We start from the raw sequence: 24,003 nt of genomic DNA, 5'->3' as shown, positions 1-24,003 counted from the left end.
CTGTCAGACCAAATTCCGACCGTCCAAAACGCGGTGGCGTAATACACGACAACAAGCCAAGAAAAGTTCAATGCTTCCGAGCATGTGTTGACTTGATACTGAGCAATGCTAGGTTTTTTCTTCGTCAGAGTTGCACACAGACAATAGGAATTTCCTATTGTTTTTTTTTTCCATCGGAAAAAAATAAAACATGTTCTATTTCTAAACACCGACGGAAAAAAGGCAGATAGGGCCCACACACGATTGGAAATTCTGATGAAAATAGTCCATCTGACTTTTTTCATCGGAAATTGCGATCGTGTGCACGCGGCATTAAGATTTTGTTTTATTTGCCCGGACTGCCCCTATTGGTATAAATAACCTTTTTGTAAGGTAAATTGTTATTTATTACATTAATCCAGGAGTGTGTTTATCCATATCAGAGTCCAAGAATAGACCCAACAAGCATTGTCTAGGATTCATTGTCACTGGTGAGCCCATCTGACCATGAAGGAATTGGACAACTTGTGCCCAAAATCCCTGAATGTGAGGACAATGCCAGAGTAAATGCCCAAAGGTACCAGTGGAGATTAGACATTTGGGGCTTGGGGAGGGATAAAACTTAACCATATGTTCTGGGGTAAGATATGATCTAGGACTAATGTATATTTGAGTAAGTCTATCTGACATTTTAGGAGACACTCATTTACCATCCTTCAACAAATCACTCCAATCTTCATCATCCAGTTCACCTGCCTCTGCTTCCCATCTAGGTTTGAGGGAGTAAGCACATTGGGATGCAGATGGGGTGATTAGCATATCTTAGAATTCTGATATCAACCCACAGGGCTCATCACTGCTTATCATGGCCAAGGCATCTAGAGTAGACAGAACTGGGTAATTACCTCTAAACTGCACATGCAATGCATGATGCAGCTGGAGGTACCTAAACAGCATGTGGTTCAGAAAAGTGACTGATTTTAGTTGGTCAAAGGCTTTGAGTCTACCATCATGAAAGACATGTGAAAGCATATATATACCCTTTGAGAGCCAGACCTTTGGGTAGGGAATCTGTGAAATTGCACCCAGGTGTTTAATATACCACAATGGAGTATTGTTATTAGATATGTGCATTCCCGTTCGTACGAATGTTATTTTCGTATGAAAATGTTCATTTTCGTACCCGCAGAATAATGTGTACATACGAAAAAATTAAAGCACCAAAATACGAAAACAACGGGATTACGAATGAGCCGCATAACGAACAACCGCAAATACGAACGAAAGATCTGACGAAAATACGACAAAAAGAAAACGGCAAAAGAACGAAAATTACATCTAGAACAAAAGATTTGCATTCTGTATCCTGTTTGAATCCCCTCTCTGCTCGTATCCTCAGCCACATGTCCACATGACACCTAAAACAAAAGATTTGCATTATGTATCCTGTTTGAATCCCCTCTCTGCTTGTATCCTCAGCCGTATGTTCACACGACATCCACAACAAAAGATTTGCACTCTGTATCTTGTTTGAATCCCTTCTCTGTTCGCACCCTCAGTCGTATGCTCATACGACATCCACAACAAAAGACCCGCACCCTGTATTTTGAATTCCTTTTTTCTGTTCGTATTTTGGATTCAAAGGAATGCAAATCTTTTGCCACAGATGTCACACGAACACACGACCGAAAACACCAAAAGAAAAAGGACCCAAAACACAGAATGCAAATCCCTTGCCACAGATGTAATTTTCGTTTTTTTTGAATGGGCAGTGAGTGTAGTTAGTAAAGCAGCTTCTCTTTTGTGCTGAGTAGTACAGTAAAGCCAAATACAATTTTCTGTGGATTTTCATCTGAAGGGAGATCAGTTGGCCAGACTTTTGAACCCAAAAATGGTTTTCTGATGGAGTTTAAAAATGAACAAATTTTCTGAGAACGAATGGAAAACTATCGTTTTTATGTTTGTTGTTAAAAAAGTCTGACCAAGTGTATGGGGGCTTAACAATCGTTAATATGGATGAGCCGCGTGTTGAAAGTGCCGCGAATCTCGCGATATATTTACGAAAGTACAAAATGATGAAAATCCTTTTTCTGTTCGTATCTTCAGTCGCATGCCCACATGACATCCACAACAAAGTGTCATAGATGTCACACGAACACACAACCGAAAACACAAACAGAAAAAGGAATCCAAAACACAGAATGCAAATCATTGACGAAAATTCACGAAAATAATTGTCTAACAAGTAACGAACATGAATTAAACAGAATAACGAACCATCCCGCATGTACGAAAATAAAACGGTAACGAAAATACGAAACAATCGGAATACGAAAAAATCTCGTCGTACGAAGAACGAACAGGAAAACGGGCGTCTTACGAAAAAACGAATGGAAACGAACCTACGGAATGATACGAAACAGAACAAAAAAAAACGAAAAAAAATTCTGTGCACATGTCTAATTGTTATGTAACATAGAGCAGTTAATTTTAGACACGGCCAGGTACCAGATCCGTCTGTGCTGGAAAAGGAGGCCAGAGTGGCTTGAAGAAAAAAGGGAGCTACCCAGACCCCTCAGCAAATCACAGAACGGATGCAAGAGATGTGACTCAGGGACTTGACAGACCAGAGAGAGGTATCTATGGTTATCATATTTATCAAAATGGCAAAAGTGGGAGAGTTGTGCCTCCAGGTAATATAAACCAAAGTCAGGGATTGCCAATCCCCCGAGAGACATTGAGTTTTTGAGGACATTTCATGACAGCTTATGTCTACTGGCACCCCAGATAAAGGACTGTAACAAAATATCCATGATTTTTAAGTATTTTACTGGAATATACACTGGAGAGTGCCAAAAGACATATAAGATTTTAGGCAGTAAGATATTCTTTTTCAAGGCTTATTCGACCCATATAAGAAATAGTATTAGGGGCTCCACATTCGATAGATGAAGTCTGATATGGTCCTAGAGACCCGGATACCCAAATATTTAACTGCTTGCCATTCGCCAACCGTCGTTTTACGGTGGCAAGTCGGCTCCCCTGCACGAGAGCACAAAATATAACGTCGGCTCTCGCGCAGGCCACTAGCGGCACAATGTATGAACAGAAGATCAGTCATTTCCCCTAGTGAGGCCACCCCCCTACAGTTAGAACACACCCAGGGAACATACTTAACCCAGGGGCAGACTGACCATTGAGTCACTCGGCACTGCCTGAGGGCCCCATGTCACTAAGGGACCCCACCAGGGTTGCCAGGCTCAGTAAAACCAGGGACAGTATGTAAAAATCTATGTTTTTTTTACATCTGTCCCTGATATGTCTGAATCCAACATGCTTCTGATGTGAAAATCCCAAGATTTTAGCTGCCCAGCCTCTGCACTGCCTCCTGGCATTGTGGCCATCTGTAAGCCCAGGGGCCCCATAATCTTCTATTGCCCGGGGGCCCCATGAGTTGTCAGTCCACCCCTGACTTAACCCCTTCCCCACCCACTAGTGTTAATCCCTTCACTGCCAGTGGCATTTTTATAGTAATCCAATGGATTTTTATAGCACTGATCTCTATAAAAATGCCAATGGTCCCAAAAATGTGTCAAAAGTGTCCGACGTGTCCTCCATAATGTCGCAGTACCGAAAAAAAACACTGATCGACGCCATTACTAGTGAGTGAGTGAGTGAGAAACTTATATAGCACAACACATGCGAACTAAAACGCCTCTGGGTGCTTGGTATCCATTCCCTGGGCCCTCAGAAGAGATGAGTCTTGATCTTTCTCCTGAAGGCCAGGTGGTTTACCTTCAATCGGATGGTGGTTGGTAGAGCGTTCCATAGTCTGGCTCCTTGGACCGCAAATCTTTGTTCTCCTTTGGACTTGTATCTGGCTTTGGGTATCTGGAGTAGGTTTTGGTTGGTGGATCGCAGAATGTGATTGGTGTTGTGAGCTTTTAGTTTCTCGCATATATTGGGGGGCATTTCCCAGAATAAACTTACGTGTTAGACAGAGTGCTTTGAAAGTGATTCTGTCTTTTACGAGCAACCAATGAAGGGATCTCAACGAAGGTGAGATTGATTCCCATGTTTTTTTCCTAGTCACAAGTCGAGCGGCTGTATTTTGAACGACTTGCAGATGAGTGATTTGGTATTTTGGGAGTCCAAGATAGAAGGCATTTGCATAGTCAAGTCTGGAGTTGATAAGTGTCCCCACCACGACTGCTATGTCTTTTTTTGGGATAAAGGGAGTGAGTCTGCGTAGAAGGCGCAGCAGATGGTGCGATCCGCTGACTACTGACCCTATTTGTGCATCCATTGTCATGTAGGTGTCGAAGATGACTCCGAGACTTTTGACTTTGGTCCTGGGAGTGATGGATTAACCCAGAATGGGCGGGGGCGTCCATGTTTTTGCGGGATGAATCTTCCGATTGGCCTGAAACAGGAGAAGTTCTGTTTTTGAGCCATTGAGTTTAAGGTAACTCTTTGTCATCCACTTTTCTATCAAAGTAAGGCATTTCTCTAGTCCAAGATAATGATCCTTTTTGTTGCAGATGCGAAAATATAGTTGTGTGTCATCTGCATAAGAGTGGTAAAGTAACTTCTGGTTGCTGACGATTTCAAAAAGAGGGCGAAGATAGATATTGAAAAGAACAGGCGACAGAGGGGATCCCTGGGGGACTCCTCATGACACTGTGCGTTTTTCAGAAGTGAAAGGGCCCAATTTCACTATTTGTGATTGGTTTTCCAAGAAGGAGGAGAACCACGATAAATCACATTCCGCAACTCCGGCTACTTTGACTAGCCGTGTCAGCAATAATTTGTGGTCTACCGTATCAAAAGCTGTGCTTAGGTCCAGCAGTACTAGAAGACAAGATTCTCCTTCGTCTGCGGCCTCTAGAGCGTCATCCCATATTTTGAGCAGCGCTGTTTCTGTCCCGTGTTCCGGACGGAAACCGGACTGGAATGGGTCAAGTAATTTATGGGTGTCTAAGTGATGTTGTAGCTGTTGTACAACTTGTTTCTCCATTACCTTGGAGAAGACATTGAGGCATGTTATGGGGCGACGGTGGTTAGGGTCTTTGGGGTCGAGGGTGTTTTTTTTAGAATTGGTTTGGTTATGCCTTGTTTCAGCAAGGATGGCACCATGCCCTCCTTGAATGACTGTTTTTTAGCTGGAGCCAAAATATCGGCACATTCTTTCTGCAGTTTCTGCAGTTTGGTGGGGATATCATTGGGCGCTGTGCTATTTCGCCTGATGATATTTTTAGTGGCATCAATGGAAATTGGTTTTAGAGTGAAGTTAGGTGATTGTGGCGGAATTATGTGGGTATTAGGTTTGTAATTTAGGGGGGTAGATGGAGGTTGTATTTTGCTGAATACTTTCACGGATTCTTTCAATTTTGTTGATGAAATAATCCGATAATTCGTTGCAAAATTTTTGTGAATCAGAATTAGGGGCTTCTAGACAGACTGGCCCGGATTCATGTAGATCAGCGGATCTTTAGATCCGCCAGATCTACCTGTTTTACGATCCGCCGGTGCAATTTAGCGAGGCTAGTGCATGATTCATAAAGCACTTACCTCGCAAATTGCACCGTCGGATCCTAACTCCCCCCGGCGGAATGCAAATTCCGCGGCTAGGGGGAGTGTACAATTTAAATCAGGCGCGTTCCCGCGCCGATTTAACTGCGCATGCGCCGCCGGTGAAAAAGCCCAGTGCGCATGCTCCAAATGACGTCGCTAGGACGTCATTGTTTTCGGCGGCTAGGTTACTTACGGCCATCCGTATTCCCGACGTACTTACGCAAACGACGTAACAAATTTAAAACTCGGTGCGGGAACGTCGGCCATACTTAACATTAGCTACCCCTCATATTAGCAGGGGTAGCTATCCGCCGGAAAAAGCCGAACGCAAACGACGTTGAAAAAGAGCGGCGGGCGGGCGTACGGACGTGAATCGGCGGTTCTCCTCATTTGCATATGCGACGTGTAAAAAAAAGCGACGACACCTAGCGGCCGGCAAGAGATTACAGCCTAAGATTCGACTGGTGTAAGTCACTTACACCAGTCGGATCTAAGGGAGATCTATGCGGAACTGATTCGTATGAATCAGTCGCATAGCTTCGACCGTGGGATCTCACAGATCCGACCATCGGCTCTCACAGATACGACGGCGGATCAGGAGATCCGCCGTCGTATCTCTTGATGAATCTGCCCCACTGGGTTCATGGTCTTGGTAACTAGATTGAAGAGTTCATGGGGGCGGTTTAGGGCATTGGTGATAATATTGGAAAAATGGTTTTTTTTGGCAATAAAGATTTCTTTATGGTATTTTTTGGTTATTATCTTATAAATGGTGTGGTTTTCCTCTGAAGAGCTTCTTTTCCAGGCTGCTTCAGCTCTCCTGCGCTCTTGCTTTAGCAACGACAGCTGGTCGTTAAACCAGCCGGAGTTGTTTTTCGGATGCACGTTGTGTGTTTTGGCGCTACTAAGTCGGCTGACTGTAGCAGAGCCTTGTTTATAGCATCAAGAGTTTCTGTGGCTGTTTGATGTAGTTGGATTGTTTTTATTTTGTTCCCTAATGTAGTTTTGAAGAATTCCGAGTGGAGCTTCTTCTGAGATCTAGTCCAGTGTGTTGTCACCGGTTTTACCGTTTTTTTTGAGGGGGCATTTATGTTGATTGTGAATTTAATGGCATGGTGATCAGTCCAAGGTTGCGGCTCATTTTCCAGAATATTGATTTCCAGATCTTGTCTGAAAATGAGATTGAGCGTTTGACCTGAAGCATGTGTGGGCCCACATACTAGTTGTTGCAGACCTAATCCTTCCAAGTGGTCAATTCAGGCGTCGGCGACGGAGTCTTGTGAGGAGTTGGCCCAGAGGTTAAAATCCCTGAGCAACAGGAAATGTTTGGTGTTTAGGGTATAGGTGGAAATGAACTCTGTCAATGACATGAGCAGGTGCGTTTTTGGACCCGGTGGTCTATAGCACAGGAGTATGTGAACAGTGTCCTGGGAATTTGTTTGCAGTTGCAGAGTGAGGGCTTCCATAAATGGAAGTGAGTACTGAAGGCCTGGTTTAGTGATCGAGAGGTGAGTCTTGTGGATCACCACCAGGCCTCCTCCTCTTTGCCCCACTCTGTTTTCTGTTAAAATGCGATAATTCTCTGGCACCAATTCTCCTAGAATGGTGTTACAGTTGGCTGTGAGCCAGCTTTCTGTGATAAAAAGGCAATCTAAATCGTTTTGTAGAATGAAATCATGGATTTCTTGTCTGTGTTTTACTGCCGACCTTGTATTGACCAGAGCGCATGACATGTGCTTAGGTTGGGGTAAATGCGTGTAATTTTTGACTGTCGATCGTCGATTGATTCTTAACAGTTGCTCATTCCTTAGAGCTTTTTTGGTGACGGCTGGTAATATTGAGGCGAATGGCTTTAGACCCCAAATGATTTCTGCAGAGTATCTCAGATTAGACATAATCGCAGAAAAATGCCGGGGAAAGTGATAATTGATCGGGGAGGTATTCAATGATGATGGGAAGGGCGATTTCCAAATAGCAAATCACTCGGCAAATCTTCCTCCCCTTTTGATCCAGAGGAAGGTGAAAAAACCCTGGCCGTGCTATGCCAATCTGCCATGACCGGGGAAAAAAATTCCTTCCTGATCCCACAAGGGCGATCGGGGGAGCCCTGGATCAAACACTTAGTGGTGGCGGACCCTGGAATTGGAGCTGTTGAACCTGAGGATGTGGGGGTGGGAGCTTTAGGGCTGGGGAAGGGGAGTGGGGCTATGTCCCAGCAATATCACAGTTGCTGGGGTGTAGCAAGATGGCCGCCGACCGGGACTAGGCCCGAGCCGGGGGCTGTGCAGCTGGGTGAGGCCCGGTTGTAGGGAGGAGGGGGCTTTGGGGCACCAAGGGGTGATGGTAGAGATCCTCCAGGGGCAGGGGTGGTTTAGTGAAGTTTGAGGGGGTTTTTGAGGAGAAAGCGCGGTGCACCGCGGTCGCCGCGAGTTAGCCATGGAATTGTTTAGACCAAGGTGGGATTGAGGAATGGAGGCAGCGGGGATGCCCTGATCATGGCTGGGAGTGTGGGGGATGGAAGATCTATCCGTTATCCCCTTTGTTGGGCTGCGGCTTATCCTGAAAAGGACGGTCGCGAATTAGCCCAAGGGGACGTGGATAGGCCTGAACAAAAAAAGGCCTTACCTTGATGTTGGGGAGGAAAGAGGGAGGCTAAAGGTGGAGGAAGAGTAGCTGTCCTGGATCCTGGCTGAGGAGACCCCTGCCTGTCTGGCCCTAGGAGTGAGAGTTAGGAGTCGGCGCTGGGGGTGCAGAGTCCTGCTGGATGTCCAGCTGGATGTAGGAGGCTGGAATATCGCTGGCTGGACTACCTTACCTTCCTCTGGCAGCAGGTGCTTCAAACCTACCTGCAAGCAGAACAGAGGGCAAATGACAATTGATTCCTCCTGGTGATCCTACGAGTGAGAGCAGACTCGTAAAAAATAATAATTAATAAACATGCCATAAAAATACCCCCTATTTTGTAAACGCTATAGCTTTTGCACAAACCAATCAATAAACGGTTATTGCGATTTTTTTTTATGAAAAATATGTAAAAGAATATGTATCGGCCTAAACTGAGGAAAAAATTGTTGTTTTATATATTTTTGGGGGATATTTATTATAGCAAAAAGTAAAAAATAATATATTTTTTTTCAAAATTGTCGCTCCATTTTTGTTTATAGTGCAAAAACTAAAAACCGCAGAGGTGATCAAATACCACCAAAAGAAATCTCTATTTGTGGGGAAAAAAGAACGGCAATTTTGTTTGGGAGCCACGTCGCACGACCACGCAATTGTCAGTTAAAGCGACGCAGTGCCGAATCGCAAAAAGTGCTCTGGTCTTTGGGCACCAATATGATCCGGGGGTTAAGTGGTTAAAGGAATTGACTCTGACTGAGGGCAGGGTTGCCTGTTCCATTGATGGAGGGAAAACATCAGTCGGGAGGATTTGGGATTTACCCCAGTTGATTTTAAGACCTGAGAACCTAGAAAATTGTTCAATGATATGAAGTGCCAATAATAAACAGGGACTAGAGTTGAGCGGACACCTGGATGTTCGGGTTCGGGTCCGAACCCAAACTTTAAAAAAAAGTTTGGGTTCCGGAACCCGAACCCAAACTCCGAACCCCATTGTAGTCAATGGGACACAGACTTTTAGAAAAAAAAATGCGCGGAGGTCCCCGCAAATTCAATAACCAGAACCTTTAGGTCTGGTATGGATATTCAGGGGAACCCCGCCGTCAATTTAAAAAAAAAATGACGTGCGGTTCCCCCTAAATATCCATAACCAGACCCTTCAGGTCTGGTATGGATATTCAGGGGAACCCCGCCGTCAATTTAAAACAAATATGACGTGCGGTTCCCCCTAAATATCCATAACCAGACCCGTTATCCGAGCACGTTGACCTGGCCAGCCGCAGAAAAGAGGGGGGGGGCAGAGTGTGGCCCCCCCCCTCTCCTGAACCGCACCAGGCCACATGCCCTCAACATGGGGAGGATGTCCCCATGTTGATGGGGACAAGGGTCTTATCCCCACAACCCTTGCCCGGTGGTTGTGGGGGTATGCGGGCGGGAGGTTTATCAGAATCTGGAAGACCCCTTTAACAAAGGGGACCCCCAGATCCTGACCCCCCTGTGTGAAATGGTAATGGGGTACACTGTACCTCTACCATTTCACGAAGGAAGTGTAAAGTATTGTAAAAAAACACACTGACACCAAAGAATAAAGTCCTTTATTAAAAAAAAAAAAAACCTCCAGCGGTGAGAAATCCACTCGATCCCGGCTTCTTGCGTTGTCCTGATCCTGCGACGGCTGCGGGTGATCTCCAGCGATGAGAAGATCCTGCGTCGGGTGATCTCCGCTCCAGCGCTGAGAAGATCCATCCATCCGGCGCAGCAACATCCCCGACCTCCTCTCAGCGCTGGACACAGCCCAGCGAATGACGCGCTGCAGCTGTGACATTACTTATATAGAGGAGGCAGGGCCACCCGTCACGTGACCCCGCCCCCTCTGACGTACCCTCTGCTACATCACTGGGGAAGCCCAGGAAGAGGGATATATACGTACGTACCCACGAAGATCCATGCCCTTTGCACCAAGTCACTCCTATATCTGAGTGCACCTACCTATTTTTAGGTCGAACACTATGGGACAAGTCATTAATGTCCCTTTCCCGATTTGGCAGTATGTGCACTATGTACACTTCACCATGGGTAGTGGTACCTTTGGGGTATCATTTAACCCATCCTTTGCCCACTCTACTAGGTTAACTATTGCTGATGTGTATTTTATCTTTGTACATATATGCACACAGTTTTGCCCACACCATACAGTAGTACAATTGGTATATTATTCTTTCACACCGCATACCATCTTCCTTTCATTTTATCAGTTGTAGCCGTGATCGCACTGCTTGGAACAATTCGCTGCCTTCACGGGACATACACGGACATATGGTTCACACTCTCCCTTACCAGTAAACTAGTATGCTGTTGTATTAGAATTCACTGTTTGAACTGTTTAATTATGCTTGTGGAAGTAAGCGCTTAACATGGAAACCAGGGACGTCCTGGGACACTCACTAAATTGATCCGATTGGATGGGGATTCCCCAGCAAAATCCCTGATTGGCTATCGCGGTAAAGCGGGAGGGTCGTTTCCATGATGACGCTGGCTATTTAAACCACTAGCAGCGGTATGCGTGTACCCGCTTCAGAAGACGTAATTAGAACGAAACGTGCGTAAAGCGGATACACGCACGCCGGCACGCACTTCCGGGTTAACCAGCTGATCACACGGTGGAACGCACGCCGTTCCCAGGCTGGCACTGACCTCCTATACCGGCTACGAGTGTTGTGCTGGGAGGCTTGCTACCACTGGATAGCTGCCCACCTGTTTTTGTTTTTTGTTTTTAACATTTTATTGGAACTTGGTCCTAGTCCATTTTTATATTTTTTTAGATTTTATTTTTAGTACATATTTTTTACATTTATCCCTGTGTTTTTGTAATATCTGCTTTGAGTACACGCCAGCATTTGCGGCGGTACTAATAATAAAATCAACCCCTGTTATTGAACATACTACCCTATGAGAGGTTTTTTTCCTCCTGGAGGAACCCGGATATCTAAGAGGACCGGTATTACCTGGACCAGAGAACTCACCTGGAGGATCCGGAAAGGCGAGGAGCCGAGTCGTTTGGATACTATTCATTTACATGTGTTTTACCCCTGCAGGGATGAGTGCCTCTGGTGAGTGGGGACCCAGGAGGGGGAGCACCGGAACCACTGCGTGAACTCACATAATTGCATATTGTGATTACTCACTCTGATTGGATGCACCTGGTCACGAACATTTCCTGATTTAATATACATGGACTATTGATCCTATATTTCCACTAACTGGACTATTTATCTAGCATTGTCTGCATATCATTTTTATTTATTTTTCATTTTTGGATTTGTCACTTCCACACTGCCGGCTCTGACCTATAGCAGTGCTGCTGATAGGTGGAAGCCGTCACTTATTGTTTATTTCTATTCAACGTTTGGTCTTTTATATTATATATTGCACTGGTACTTATGTTATGCATCTGCAATTATACTTTACCACTTGTGACTGCTAGTCACATCTATTTTATACCATCACTGGTACACACCAATCCCACACTGCTTTATTTATGAGCAGTCTATTGAGGCACTTTTATTGTTTTTCACTTTGATACTCACTAGCTATTAGCTTCAATTGGGTCAGTTAAAATTCACCCATGTACTAACTTCCCGGTCCTTCTAGCCTCCAGTTGAGACAGTGCCACCACCCCCACACCTCCAATACTCTCTTTTTTGTGTCCTCTAGGGGATCACATATCGGGGGGGCTGCAGTCATATTAATATTATTTGGTTCATTTATTCATTACATCGCATTTACTCCGTATCCTCACTACTGCTAGATATCTCCACCTAGTGGTTTCCTAAGCGCGGTTCCCCATCTTATTTATCTCTTACACATGCCAGCTCAAAAAACAAACTTGCCTCCAATATCTGCAGGCCATTGAGTCTCTATGATTGGCCCAATGTACCTTAACTTTAAACCGTACTACAGCCAATACGCTTACCTGGCAAGCAGCTAGAAACACGTTTGACCATTATTCCGTGCAACAGGAGATTACACTTCTGGCAAAACTATTCTCTGACTGCCACCCACCTACCCATATTGGAGCCCTACGATGTCCTAAGGGTGGTATTGTTAATGCACTCTCTGAGATTAGCACCCTTTTTACTAACTACTATACATCCCTCTACTCGGAAGTCTCCATTGACATGGAAGCAGCACATAAATTACTTGCAGGAATACACCTGTCTGCTTTATCTCCTGAACAGTTGGAGACCTTAAACTCCCTCATATCCCTTGATGACATAAATAATGACATAAATAATTTTCCTTGGCCTAAATAGTACACCCTCTTACTAGCGGCGTAACTATCCTTAACTATGTTTGCCTTACAATCTTGTCTATAAAGTTTGTTTTCTATAACAATTTATGAGTACTAATATTGTCATTACAAAGTATGTAATTCTAACTAGGCATTCTACTCTATACCAAAATGCATCTATTATAGCGTATTATAAGCACTACATTAGTATCTATTTTATTAAATTTATAGGCATTCACGATACATCTCTTGATTTGATGAAACGATCCAAAATCCTCATATACCATCCCGTGCTGGATCTGGCTTCCACCGAGACAGCCGCGGGATGTGCCTTACCGGTGCCTGTGCTAAGCAGTGTGTAGGTTATTCAACTTAATAGACCAGGTGAGCACGGGGCAGTCTCTACTGTCACTATATAATAACTACTATGACAAAACTTTTATGTATGTATTTTTCTTCATTGTTTAAAGTTCCCTGTTTGACACTGTACTAATGACTTATTTATGTGTTCTGTACAAATCAGATGAAACTAAAGATGTGTGCAAGGCCCTGACAAAGCACTTGTGTGAAACATGTTGGCTGATCGCACCATGAAGTATCTTGTTTCATACATCAAACAGCAATTTATGGTCTATGTATATGAACTGTATTTTAATGTTATCATTAATAAATGTATATTTTTCTAAAAACAATTTGTTCAGTGTGCTCACCTTATAAAACAGACCTAGTATTTCCCATTAAAGTCTATTATTTCACTGGATCCTGAGAAGGAATTTGACAGCATTAGCTTCTCTTGGACTGTTCATGGTCATGAGGGCGTTTGGCATGTCAGGACCCATTCTACACTTTTCTTTAAAAAATGAACGCCTCTCCAACTGCTCACCTCGTTAGCCCTGATTTTATGTCCCCTGACATTCCACTCATCAAAAGTACATGCCAAGATTATCCTCTTTCCCCCCTGCTTTTCAACATCGCCATAAATCCACTGTCCACAATTCTGAATTCTCCATCCGAGATTATCGATGTCACGATAGGCAATCAAGATTTTTGCTCAGCTCTATTTGCTGACAACATTCTCTTTTTCTCTACTACTCCTTCCTCTGAAATCTCCCTCCTTTAGGAATTGTTTGCAACCTTCCGGACCTGCTTTGGACTACGTATTATTTTTGACAAAAGTGAAATCTTAGAGCTTAATCCACGACTAAGGCTGGATCGACTCATCTCCATTTATAGTGGCAAAGCAAGATATTACCTACCTAGGCATACGTATTGGGAGGGAACCTTCCTCCTTGTATACTCTGAATTATCCCCCAGGGATAGTCAAGATTGTCAAGGAGTTGGAAGCATTGGTGGCCCATCCCCTTTCACTATTTGGGAGATGTCATCTCTTCCAAATGGTCTTGTTTGCAATAATAATATCAGACCCTTACTGCTTAAACATAAAGATGTCCAAAAAATTCACATGGCCCTGCTTGTATTTCTTTGGCATTTCTTTGACACGGCAGATGGGCTTGAATCAGGCTTCAAAAATGATGTCTCCCAAAGAGTGAAGGAGGAGCAGTTCTGCCCAATATTAGATTCTATAATCTCTCATGCATATTAAGGCAGGGTATTGATTGGCTGACCAAAAATGATTGTTATTCCAACCGTATGCTGGAGGGTGCCCTTGTGCCCCCATTCAATCTCCAGGCTATCCTTCACTCTAGCTTATGCTCCCTGCGCCACTCCCTAAGATCTAACCTGTTAATCAGGGACACAGTTATTACCTGGAGGGAGGTACAGAGACTCCTGCTCTACACCATCTCATTCCACCTTCCCATACTTGGTAACCCAATGTTCCCCCTTCGTCAGAACACAAAGCCTTCACTCAATGGTCCTCCTCTGGCCTGACTTTAACCAATTTCATCGATCTGGCCTAGGAACTTTCAAACACCACTAAGAGCAGGCTAATCAATGCTCTCTTCCATCATCACAGGCATTTTACTACCACCAGTTAACCAGCTTTCTCAAAACTTTCTTTAGCCCACATCAAAACCCCTGCCAGCACTCGTTCATTGGCATCATGGTGCACCGGGTTTAGTTCTCCAAGTCATAAATATACTCTAACCTTATTACACAGCAGGCTACCAAATACCGCATTGCCTCGTTCAGTCACCGGGCTTTGATTCTTGACAACCAGAATGCCGCAAAGAAGATTCTGGCAGGATACCAAAAAGGCCGCTCTCTGGTAATTTGTGAAATGTGGAGGGAAACTCAATTCAAAATTGCCCACAATGAATATTTCCCATTTTGACACAGCAAAGTTGACCCCTCTCTCTACTTATGCCCCTGGCGTAACACCCCCTGCCCATCTCATTTCCATAGGCTGTGGACCTGCCAATCAACTTCTACCTTTTAGAATCAAATACCAATCTATATTGACAAGAGTCAGCATTTTACTCTGCCCAAAGACCCTATGTTATGCCTTTTCAGCTGTGACACTCTGCTGGCTCATCATAGTGTCTCTCTCCCTCAATGGATTCACATCTGTCTCCTCACAGCTCACAGAATCCTCATGCAGGCTTGGATCTACCCACCCCACCTCACCTCAAATTGCCTCAGTGACACAAGCACTTCAAACTTTATTTTTTATGGAGAAAATGGACACTGGCACTCAAAACGTCTAATCCTTAAAATGTTTTATTTCCAGATGACGTTTCTTTATGGAAAATTCCTTAATTCCAGAAAAAATCTCCCTTCACATGATATCCTTCTGTTTTATGGACTGGTATCTGCATTCAGACCTAACCAACACCCTGGGAAAACTTGGGATCCAAGACACTTCTGGCTCTTAAACCTATCATACCCCCCCCAACAAGCATTCCATCTAGTTTATATGTTCCATCACTACCTTACTTGACTTGAAATATACATATGATTATAACCGTGCTAACCTTTATTATTTCCCTCTCCAGTTATAATTTATATCTGCTTCCACTCATCGGGGTTTTTCTTTGGTAGAATCCACCATCAGGTACCTTTCTTAAGCCTGACACTATGATATCAGTTATTCTACATCTACTTAATGATGTTAAGCCTAATGCTTTGTCTTGTCTATGATTTCTCGTACTATTTTACACTGTGAAGGTTATGTTTTTTTGTTTTTGTTTGGATACACCTCTGGAATAGGTAGTATGGGTAGAATGAAAAGCCCACCCAATCCAGGGTTTCTTCAATTCTACAAGGATCCTACAACATGTGTTTCTACCAGGACAATGACATCAATACGTTGACATTTCAGAAAAAACAGGAAATAGTATATGGGATCAGTGGAGGTGGAATCCCCAGGCATAACCAACATAGACATGTAATAAAAATAAAACAGCATAAGTAACTAAGGTGATTGTAAAAATCAATGCAATTACATTATGACTCAAATGCCTGTGTTGCACATAAGCAAAAGACCCCAGTAAAAAAAAGAAAAAAAAAAACTAACCCACCCAGCTCTACATACACCCCGACTTTTGTGAGCATAAGTCCCAAACTGTGTTATAGTCAAAGCAGCAATAAACATACATCAGCATGATGTCTGAAGTAGGGAATGACAACGAAGAACTAGCTGGGGCATTATAGTTGAAGAAGAGGAAAACTCTTTGGGGTAGATCCACATACAACGGCGCATTATAGGACGTGGGTAGGTATCACATGGGTAGGTACAGAGCATGATGGGATTGTGAGGTCTATATAAATCCGATGCAAGCCACGCACTTGTCATTGCAGCGAGGAAAGGTGACGTGTCAACATCGGGAGAAGGAGAGAAGTGAAGAACATGACATCACAGCACGGAAGAAGAACTCACAGCACGGAAGGAGAAGAAGACGTACAGCACGGAAGAAGGCACCGGACAGCGAGAGGAAGAACCGGGGTGCGCCGAGTCAACAGCGGAGAGCGGCGAACATAGAAGGAGACCCCCGGAGAGTTGAGAAGACCCCCCGGATAGCGGAGAAGACCCGTCGGGATAGCGGAAGAAGAAGCCCCCCCGCCGAAGACGCCGGAGGAAACCCGCCGGGGGGTGGGGGCTTTTTTAAAAGCGACCCCCCCCCGGCGGTGGAAGAGAACCAGACGGCGGCCCCCACCCACCTGAAGACGTCAAAGAAGAAGCCCCCCCTGGTAAACAGAGCTAATAAAGAAGACAGGGGAGGCCTCCGGAGCAGACTAATAAAATATTTTAATACCCTGTGTGGTTTATTTGTGTTTTTACCACTTTTCTTGCAGGTGAATGGGTAGGGGTACGATGTACCCCATATCCATAGACTTAGGGTGGGGGGCCGGTATCTGGGGGCCCCCTTATTAAAGGGGGCTCCCAGATTCCGATAAGCCTCCTGCCCGCATACCCCGACAACCAACGGCCAGGGTTGTCGGGAAGGGGCCCTGTCCTCATCAACATGGGGACAGGGTGCTCTGAGGTGGGGGGGCCGGAGTGCGCCCCCCTGCCCCAGAGCACCCAACCCCCCCATGTTGAGGGCATGCAGCCTGGTACGGCTCAGGAGGGGGGGGCGCTTGAAGGGGGACCCCCTACGCCGTTTTTTTCGGCGTAGGGGGGGCTCTCCTTACAACCCATAACAGACCTAAGGGCCCGGTATGCTCCTGAGGGGGGAACCCATGCCGAATTTTTATTTAAAATCCGGCGGGGCCTTCCCCCTCAGGATTCATAACAAACGCCGCACACGTGTAGAATTGGCGGGAATCCAAGTCGGATCTCCTGTCGCTTCTATGACGCGCTTGCTGGGATGTGCTGTCACTATTCCAGTGAGTGTGAGATGTCGGCGAGATCTCGGCACCATGTCGCCGAGAATCAGCGCGATGCTGTCGTGCTAAAAACACAATATCACAAACACCTACTGTAACAGCAGCTTTAACTATACGCCGGAAAAAGCTGAACGCAAACGACGTTAAAAAATGCGCCGGGCCGGCGTACGTTCGTGGATCGCCGTAACTGGCTAATTTGCATACTCAATGCGGATTTCGACGGGAATGCCACCTAGCGGCCGCCGAAAAATTGCAGCTTAGATCCGACGGCGTACTAAGACGTACGCCTGTCGGATCGATCCAAGATGCCGTTGTATCTTGTTTTAAGGATCTGCCCCACTGTCTTTATTACTCCACTAGGAGGGCAAAAATCCTATGAAGGGCAGTGGATATAGATAGTGATGTCGCGAACCTAAACTTTTGTGTTCGCGAACGGCGAACGCGAATTTCCGCAAATGTTCGACTTCAATGGGCAGGCGAATTTTAAAACCCACAGGGACTCTTTCTGGCCACAATAGTGATGAAAAAGTTGTTTCAAAGGGACTAACACCTGGACTGTGGCAAAACTCCCATGGAAAATAACGTAGTTGTCGCAGAGTCTGTTTTTAATCCTTAAAGGGCATAAATCACCTAACATTCATAAATTGTTTGGAATAACGTGCTTTAAAACTTTAGGTATGATGTTGTATCGATCAGGTAGTGTAAGGGTTAGGGTTAGGGTTACAGACAGGGTTAGGGTTAGGGTTACAGATAGGGTTAGGGTTACAGACAGGATTAGGGTTAGGGTTACAGACAGGGTTAGGGTTAGGGCTACAGACAGGGTTAGGGTTAGGGTTACAGACAGGGTTAGGGTTAGGGTTACAGAAAGGGTTAGGTTTACAGACAGGGTTAGGGTTAGGGTTACAGACAGGGTTAGGGTTAGGGTTACAGACAGGGTTAGGGTTACAGACAGGGTTAGGGTTAGGGTTAGGGTTACAGACAGGGTTAGGATTAGGGTTCACAGTTACAGACCAAACTCTGACAGACCAAACTCCCCGTTTAACGCACCTCAAAAAAACGCAAACAGTCCATTTGCACAAGGTTGGATACCAAGCTAGCCATGTCCCTTTCCTTGTCCTCACTGACGTCATTGAATATCTCTTCCTCCACCCAGCCACGCACAACACCAAGGGTCCCTGAAAGGTGACAACAAGCCCCCTGGGACGCCTGCTGTGGTTGGTCTTCCACCTCCTCAAAGCAACCTTCCTCCTCTGACTCCTCTTCTTCAGACTCCTCTCTCTGCATTGCCCCTTTACATTACACAGCCCCCTGCACCTCTGGACCCCTTTATATTACACAGCACCTTGCACCTCTGGACCCCTTTACATTACACAGCACACTGCACCACTGGACCCCTTTATATTACACAGCACCTTGCACCTCTGGACCCCTTTACAATACACAGCACCCTGCACCTCTGGGTCCTTTTTTATTACACAGCACCCTGCACCACTGGACCCCTTTATATTACACAGCACCCTGCACCCCTGGGCCCCTTTACATTACACAGCACCCTGCATCTCTGGACCCCATTACACTACACAGCCCCCTGCACCACTGGGCCCCTTACATTACACAGCACCCTGCACCTCTGGGCCCCTTTTTATTACACAGCACCTTGCACCACTGGACCCCTTTACATTACACAGCACCCTGCACCTCTGGGTACCTTTTTATTACACAGCACCCGGCACCACTGGACCCCTTTATATTACACAGCACCCTGCACCTCTGGGCCCCTTTACATTACTCAGCATCCTGCATCTCTGGACCCCTTTACACTACACAGCCACCTGCACCACTGGGCACCTTACATTACACAGCACCACACAGCTTTGGACCCCTTTACATAGCACCCTATATCACTGGACCCCTTTACATTACACAGCCCTCTGCACCACTCGGCCCCATACATTACACAGCCCCTTGCACCTCTGGACCCCTTTACATTGAACAGTACCCTGCACCTCTGGACCCCTTTACATTACACAGCACTGCACATCTGGACCCCTTTACATTACACAGTACTGCACCGCTGGACCCCTTTATCTTACACAGCACCCTGCACCTCTGGGCCCCTTTACATTACACATCACCTTGCATCTCTGGACCCCTTTACACTACACAGCCCCCTGCACCACTGGGCCCCTTACATTACACAGCACCCTGCACCTCTGGGCCCCTTTTTATTACACAGCACCCTGCACCACTGGGCCCCTTTATATTACACAGCACCCTGCACCTCTGGGCCCCTTTACATTACACAGCACCCTGCATCTATGGACCCCTTTACACTACACAGCCCCCTGCACCACTGGGCCCCTTACATTACACAGCACCCCACAGCTCTGGACCCCTTTGCATAGCACCCTGCATCACTGGACCCCTTTACATTACACAGCACCCTGCACCTCTGGCCTCCTTTATATTACACAGCACCCTGCACCTCTGGGCCACTTTACATTACACAGTCCCCTGCACCACTGGGCCCCTTACATTACACAGCCCATTGCAACTCTGGACCCCTTTACATTGAACAGTACCCTGCACCTCTGGACCCCTTTTCATTACACAGCACTGCACCACTGAACCCCTTTATATTACACAGCACTCTGCACCTCTGGGCCTCTTTACATTACACAGCACCCTGCACCACTGAACCCCTTTACACTACACAGCACCTTGCACCACTGGGCCCCTTACATTACACAGCACCCCACAGCTCTGGGCCCCTTTACATTGAACAGTACCATGCACCCCTTTTAATTACACAGCCCCCCATAGCTCTAGACACCTGTATGTTACACAGACACCCCCCTAATAGTTCTGGACCCCCTGCATTTTTTTATGTAATCTACTGTGACACCAGATATGAGTGGCGGCACTGCATGGGCAAGTGGGCACAGTAAACGCTGTGAGCCTGAGACACGCTGGCAGACAACTGACTACTATTCTATATTGCAGTGATTTTTTTTTTAAATGTTTTCTACTGTGCCAACAAAATATATATGAGATGTGGCACTGGACAAGTGGGCATAGTGTACACTGTGAGCCTGAGACACCCACATGCTGCCTGGCAGGCAACTGCAATTAGATTACAGAGAAAAAAAAAAGCAGACTGATATACTAGCCCTATACAGGCTGTTACCTGTCAGCATATTAGGAAGAGCGGATCTAGTCTAGCTAAGCTCAATACAGTGTATAAATATATATACAAAACCTGGGATGTATATATATCCTCTACACTCTGTAACTCTAATTGACTAGCCTGCCTGCTCTATCTAACTCCAAAAAATACTCTCTCTCTCTTTCTGTCTCTCTCTGTAAACCACCGCAACACACATTAGATTACAGAGAAAAAAAAGCAGACTGATGGACTAGCCCTAAAAAGGACTGTTTGGGGTGCTGTCAGGACGCTGTGTAGGAAAATAAAACAACCACCATGTCTCTTTATAGGTGAATATGAGAGGAAGAATAATCTCATACCATAGGCAGCCTCCCTGCACATGGGAGGGAGATGAAAGGGGTAGAAGTCCTCAAAGTGCTCACAGCTCAGGTAGGGTCTAGTCGATCCAACCATGCAGTAGCTGTCTCGGGTTCCTCGAAAAAGTGAACTTGATCTTCTCCAACAGCATAGAGGCATTGCAAACTTGGTGAACCCGTAGGCGCCGACTGACTTCCGTGAAGCAGATGCGTTGTCGATGGACCTCCGCAGAAAAGTCTGAAAATGCCAGAATCTGGGTATTATAAAAGGGTATAATACCTTTTTCCCTGGATAAGTGAAGGATGGCATCTCAGTCTTTATAGTTAAGGATCTTGGCAATAAAGACCTGTGGAGGCATTCTTTGTGGTGGTGGTTTGGCAGGCATGTAATAGACATTCTAGGGTCAGCAACTTACACTACTCAATGATGTTAAGCCTAATGCTTTGTCTTCTCTACGACTTCTAGTACTATTTTACACTGTGAAGGTTATGTTTTTTGTTTTGTTTTTGTTTGGATACACCTCTGGAATAGGTAGTATGGTCACTACAAAAGTTTGCGAAAAGGCCTCTATGTAGCAATAAGGAAATGCTCCAGAAATGTGGCGGGGAAGTTGAGCAGCGGGGGCGGCAAGGACCAGTATACCTGGAGCGAGAAGAGCTCTGAAGACCTCCCAGGACCAGAGGACAGGCTGACTGGGGCCAGAAAACGAGGATGGGCAGGAGGTGCAGGCAGCCAGGGACCACTCCATCTCACAGCAAACATATCCTCTGGAAGGAGCAGAGCACTGTCCCCACCCAGAACAAGAATGGACTCTGCCTGCTGCTGGCCATCATAAAAATCCTGCTGGCATGGAAGATGCCATATCAAGCATCACATACAACTCCCCATAGACAGGGACTGCAGACTGGGACATGGGTGCACTGTTTCTCTCCCTCCCCCTCGCTCTCTCCCCCTCTCTTTATCTCTCGCTCTCCTTCTATCAGTGTCTATGTCCCGGTCTGTGTTATGAGGAGAGGGCGGGGTACTAGTAGTCAGTCACGTTCAGCTGGACTTGTTCTGTAATGTAGAAGATGTTTTGCAGTTCATCCACTTCTTCAGGTATAATGAGTGATGGGAACATATCCCGACATTTATATCCACACATCTAGACCTGACACTTTCATCTAATCACCATGGAATGGGTCAGGGCAGATGTTGGCCGTCTATGAACAGGATGGGGGAGGGGGTTTGGTTTTGTCTGGAGATGGGTTTAGGGTCAAAACTAGAATGTTTCTTGTATACGTTCTGGATCAGCTTTCCCAGTGTAACTCACCTTGTCTCCTTTCCATGATATTCGTTCTGGATCTAGTGTAAGTTGCTGACCTTCTGAAAGGGACCCATCAAAGTGACCCACATGCATCCAATCAGTGATATTTCTATCTTTAATTCTTGTAATCCAATTTACAATTTCCAGTGGTCTGGCCAGTTCTCCTTTATCATTAAAAATCATGACCTCACCGTTCGGATCCTTGTACTGGACTTCTTTTACATAGCGGGACAGCTTAACAAAAGACAGAAAGGATTAAAGGGTAACAAGTATATAGAACGTTTACACATTTTTTAACTATAAATTGTTTATCTAGTTATATCTCATTTAGAGAATGTCATCAGGATGAGATGACCTGTTTGCATAGCATGCATAATCAGATACATTTTCTTGGGACTATTTCTATACAATTTGCTTTGTGAATGTGAACGTTCCAGAGATAAATCCATAATTCTACCACTTTACAATACACTGGCTCAGCCTCATCTTGGATATAAACGTGGAAATATCTGCGCCAACTTAAATATAAAAGAGAAAGCTGCTAGCACAATATGTGGATAAGAAAGATAATGAATACAGTTCAAAGGTGCAGCGCTGTGAGAATTAATAATAAATTAAATAAAATAAAAATAATGTCCAAATGAGCATATGCAATCTTCAAAGTATTCAAATAGCTAGATTCAGAAAGATTTACGCAGGCGTATCAGTAGATACGCCGACGTAACTCTGAATCTGCGCCGTCGTAAGTTTAAGTGTATTCTCAAACTGAGATACACTTAAACCTATCTAAGATATGACGGCTTGCGCCGTCGTATCTTAGGGTGCAATATTTAGGCTGGCCTCTAGGTGGCGCTTCCATTGAGTTTTGGAGTAGAATATGTAAATGCATAGATACGCCGATTCACGAACGTACGCGCGCCCGTCGCAGTAAAGATACGCCGTTTACGTAAGGCGTTTTCAGGTGTAAAGTTATTCCATCAAATAGCTGGCCTAGTCAATGTTAAGTATGGTCGTCGTTCCCGCGTCAAAATTTGAAAATGTTACGTTGTTTGCGTAAGTCGTCCGTGAATAGGGCTGGACGTAATTTACGTTCACGTCGAAACCAATACTTCCTTGCCGCGTACATGGAGCAATGCACACTGGGGTATGTACACGGACGGCGCATGCGCCGTTCGTAAAAAACGTCAATCACGTCGGGTCACAGTTAATATACATAAAACACGCCCCCCACATCCTCATTTAAATTAGGCGCACTTACGCCGGCCAATTTATGCTACGCCGCCGTAACTTAGGAGGCAAGTGCTTTGTGAATACAGCACTTGCCTATCTAACTTTCGGTGGCGTAGTGTAAATGCCATACGCTACGCCTGCCTAACGTTGCGCGCCCCTACCTGAATCTAGATAAAAGAAGAACCTCCACGAGAATTCAGTGTGAAGATAAAGAAACACACCACACCCTGTGCAGTCAAACTGCTTACCAGATCAACATAATTATAGGCATGTAGAGTTAAATAATGCAAGGGATCAATGGCAGTCGCACTTCCACTCAGAGAGTAAAAATCCACAAACACATCATGGGTAAGAGGCCATCCACAACTCAAAAGGATCCAAAGTTATATATTGCGTTCATCAGCAAAATTAGGGGAACCAAAAAATGCAGAGAGGAAACACAATAGTGAAGCCCGTATGTGAAAGCAACACGCAATTTATTGTAATGTACTTACAAACATAATGGGAAAACAGGCATCAAAATACATAAAAGTTCCATGGAGAATAGCGTACATGTGTCAGGTCAGCCTTACATGTTTCATCCGACAGGATATCTTGGATATGCAGTTCAGTTTTGGTCACCAATCCTCAGGAAAGATGTCGATGAATTAGAAAGAGTTCAGCAAATGGCAACAAAATGAACAAGGAGGACGG

At 45.3% G+C, this 24,003-nt stretch overlaps 1 protein-coding gene across 1 annotated transcript in view; it reads right to left on the bottom strand.

The window, feature by feature from the left end:
- Nucleotides 1-24,003, bottom strand: part of LOC120914847 — a 61,789-nt gene that overhangs the window by 5,269 nt on the left and 32,517 nt on the right. The window contains exons 5-6 of the mRNA XM_040325556.1: nucleotides 22,087-22,314; nucleotides 20,777-21,011 (exon numbers count right to left, since the gene is read on the bottom strand). Coding sequence (XP_040181490.1) covers nucleotides 20,777-21,011; nucleotides 22,087-22,314 — 463 coding nt within the window. The remainder of the gene's footprint in view (nucleotides 1-20,776; nucleotides 21,012-22,086; nucleotides 22,315-24,003) is intronic.

Source organism: Rana temporaria, chromosome 1 (assembly GCF_905171775.1).
Source record: "Rana temporaria chromosome 1, aRanTem1.1, whole genome shotgun sequence".
NCBI classification, from domain to species: Eukaryota; Metazoa; Chordata; class Amphibia; order Anura; family Ranidae; genus Rana; species Rana temporaria.
This window is presented reverse-complemented; position numbering and strand designations above follow the sequence as displayed.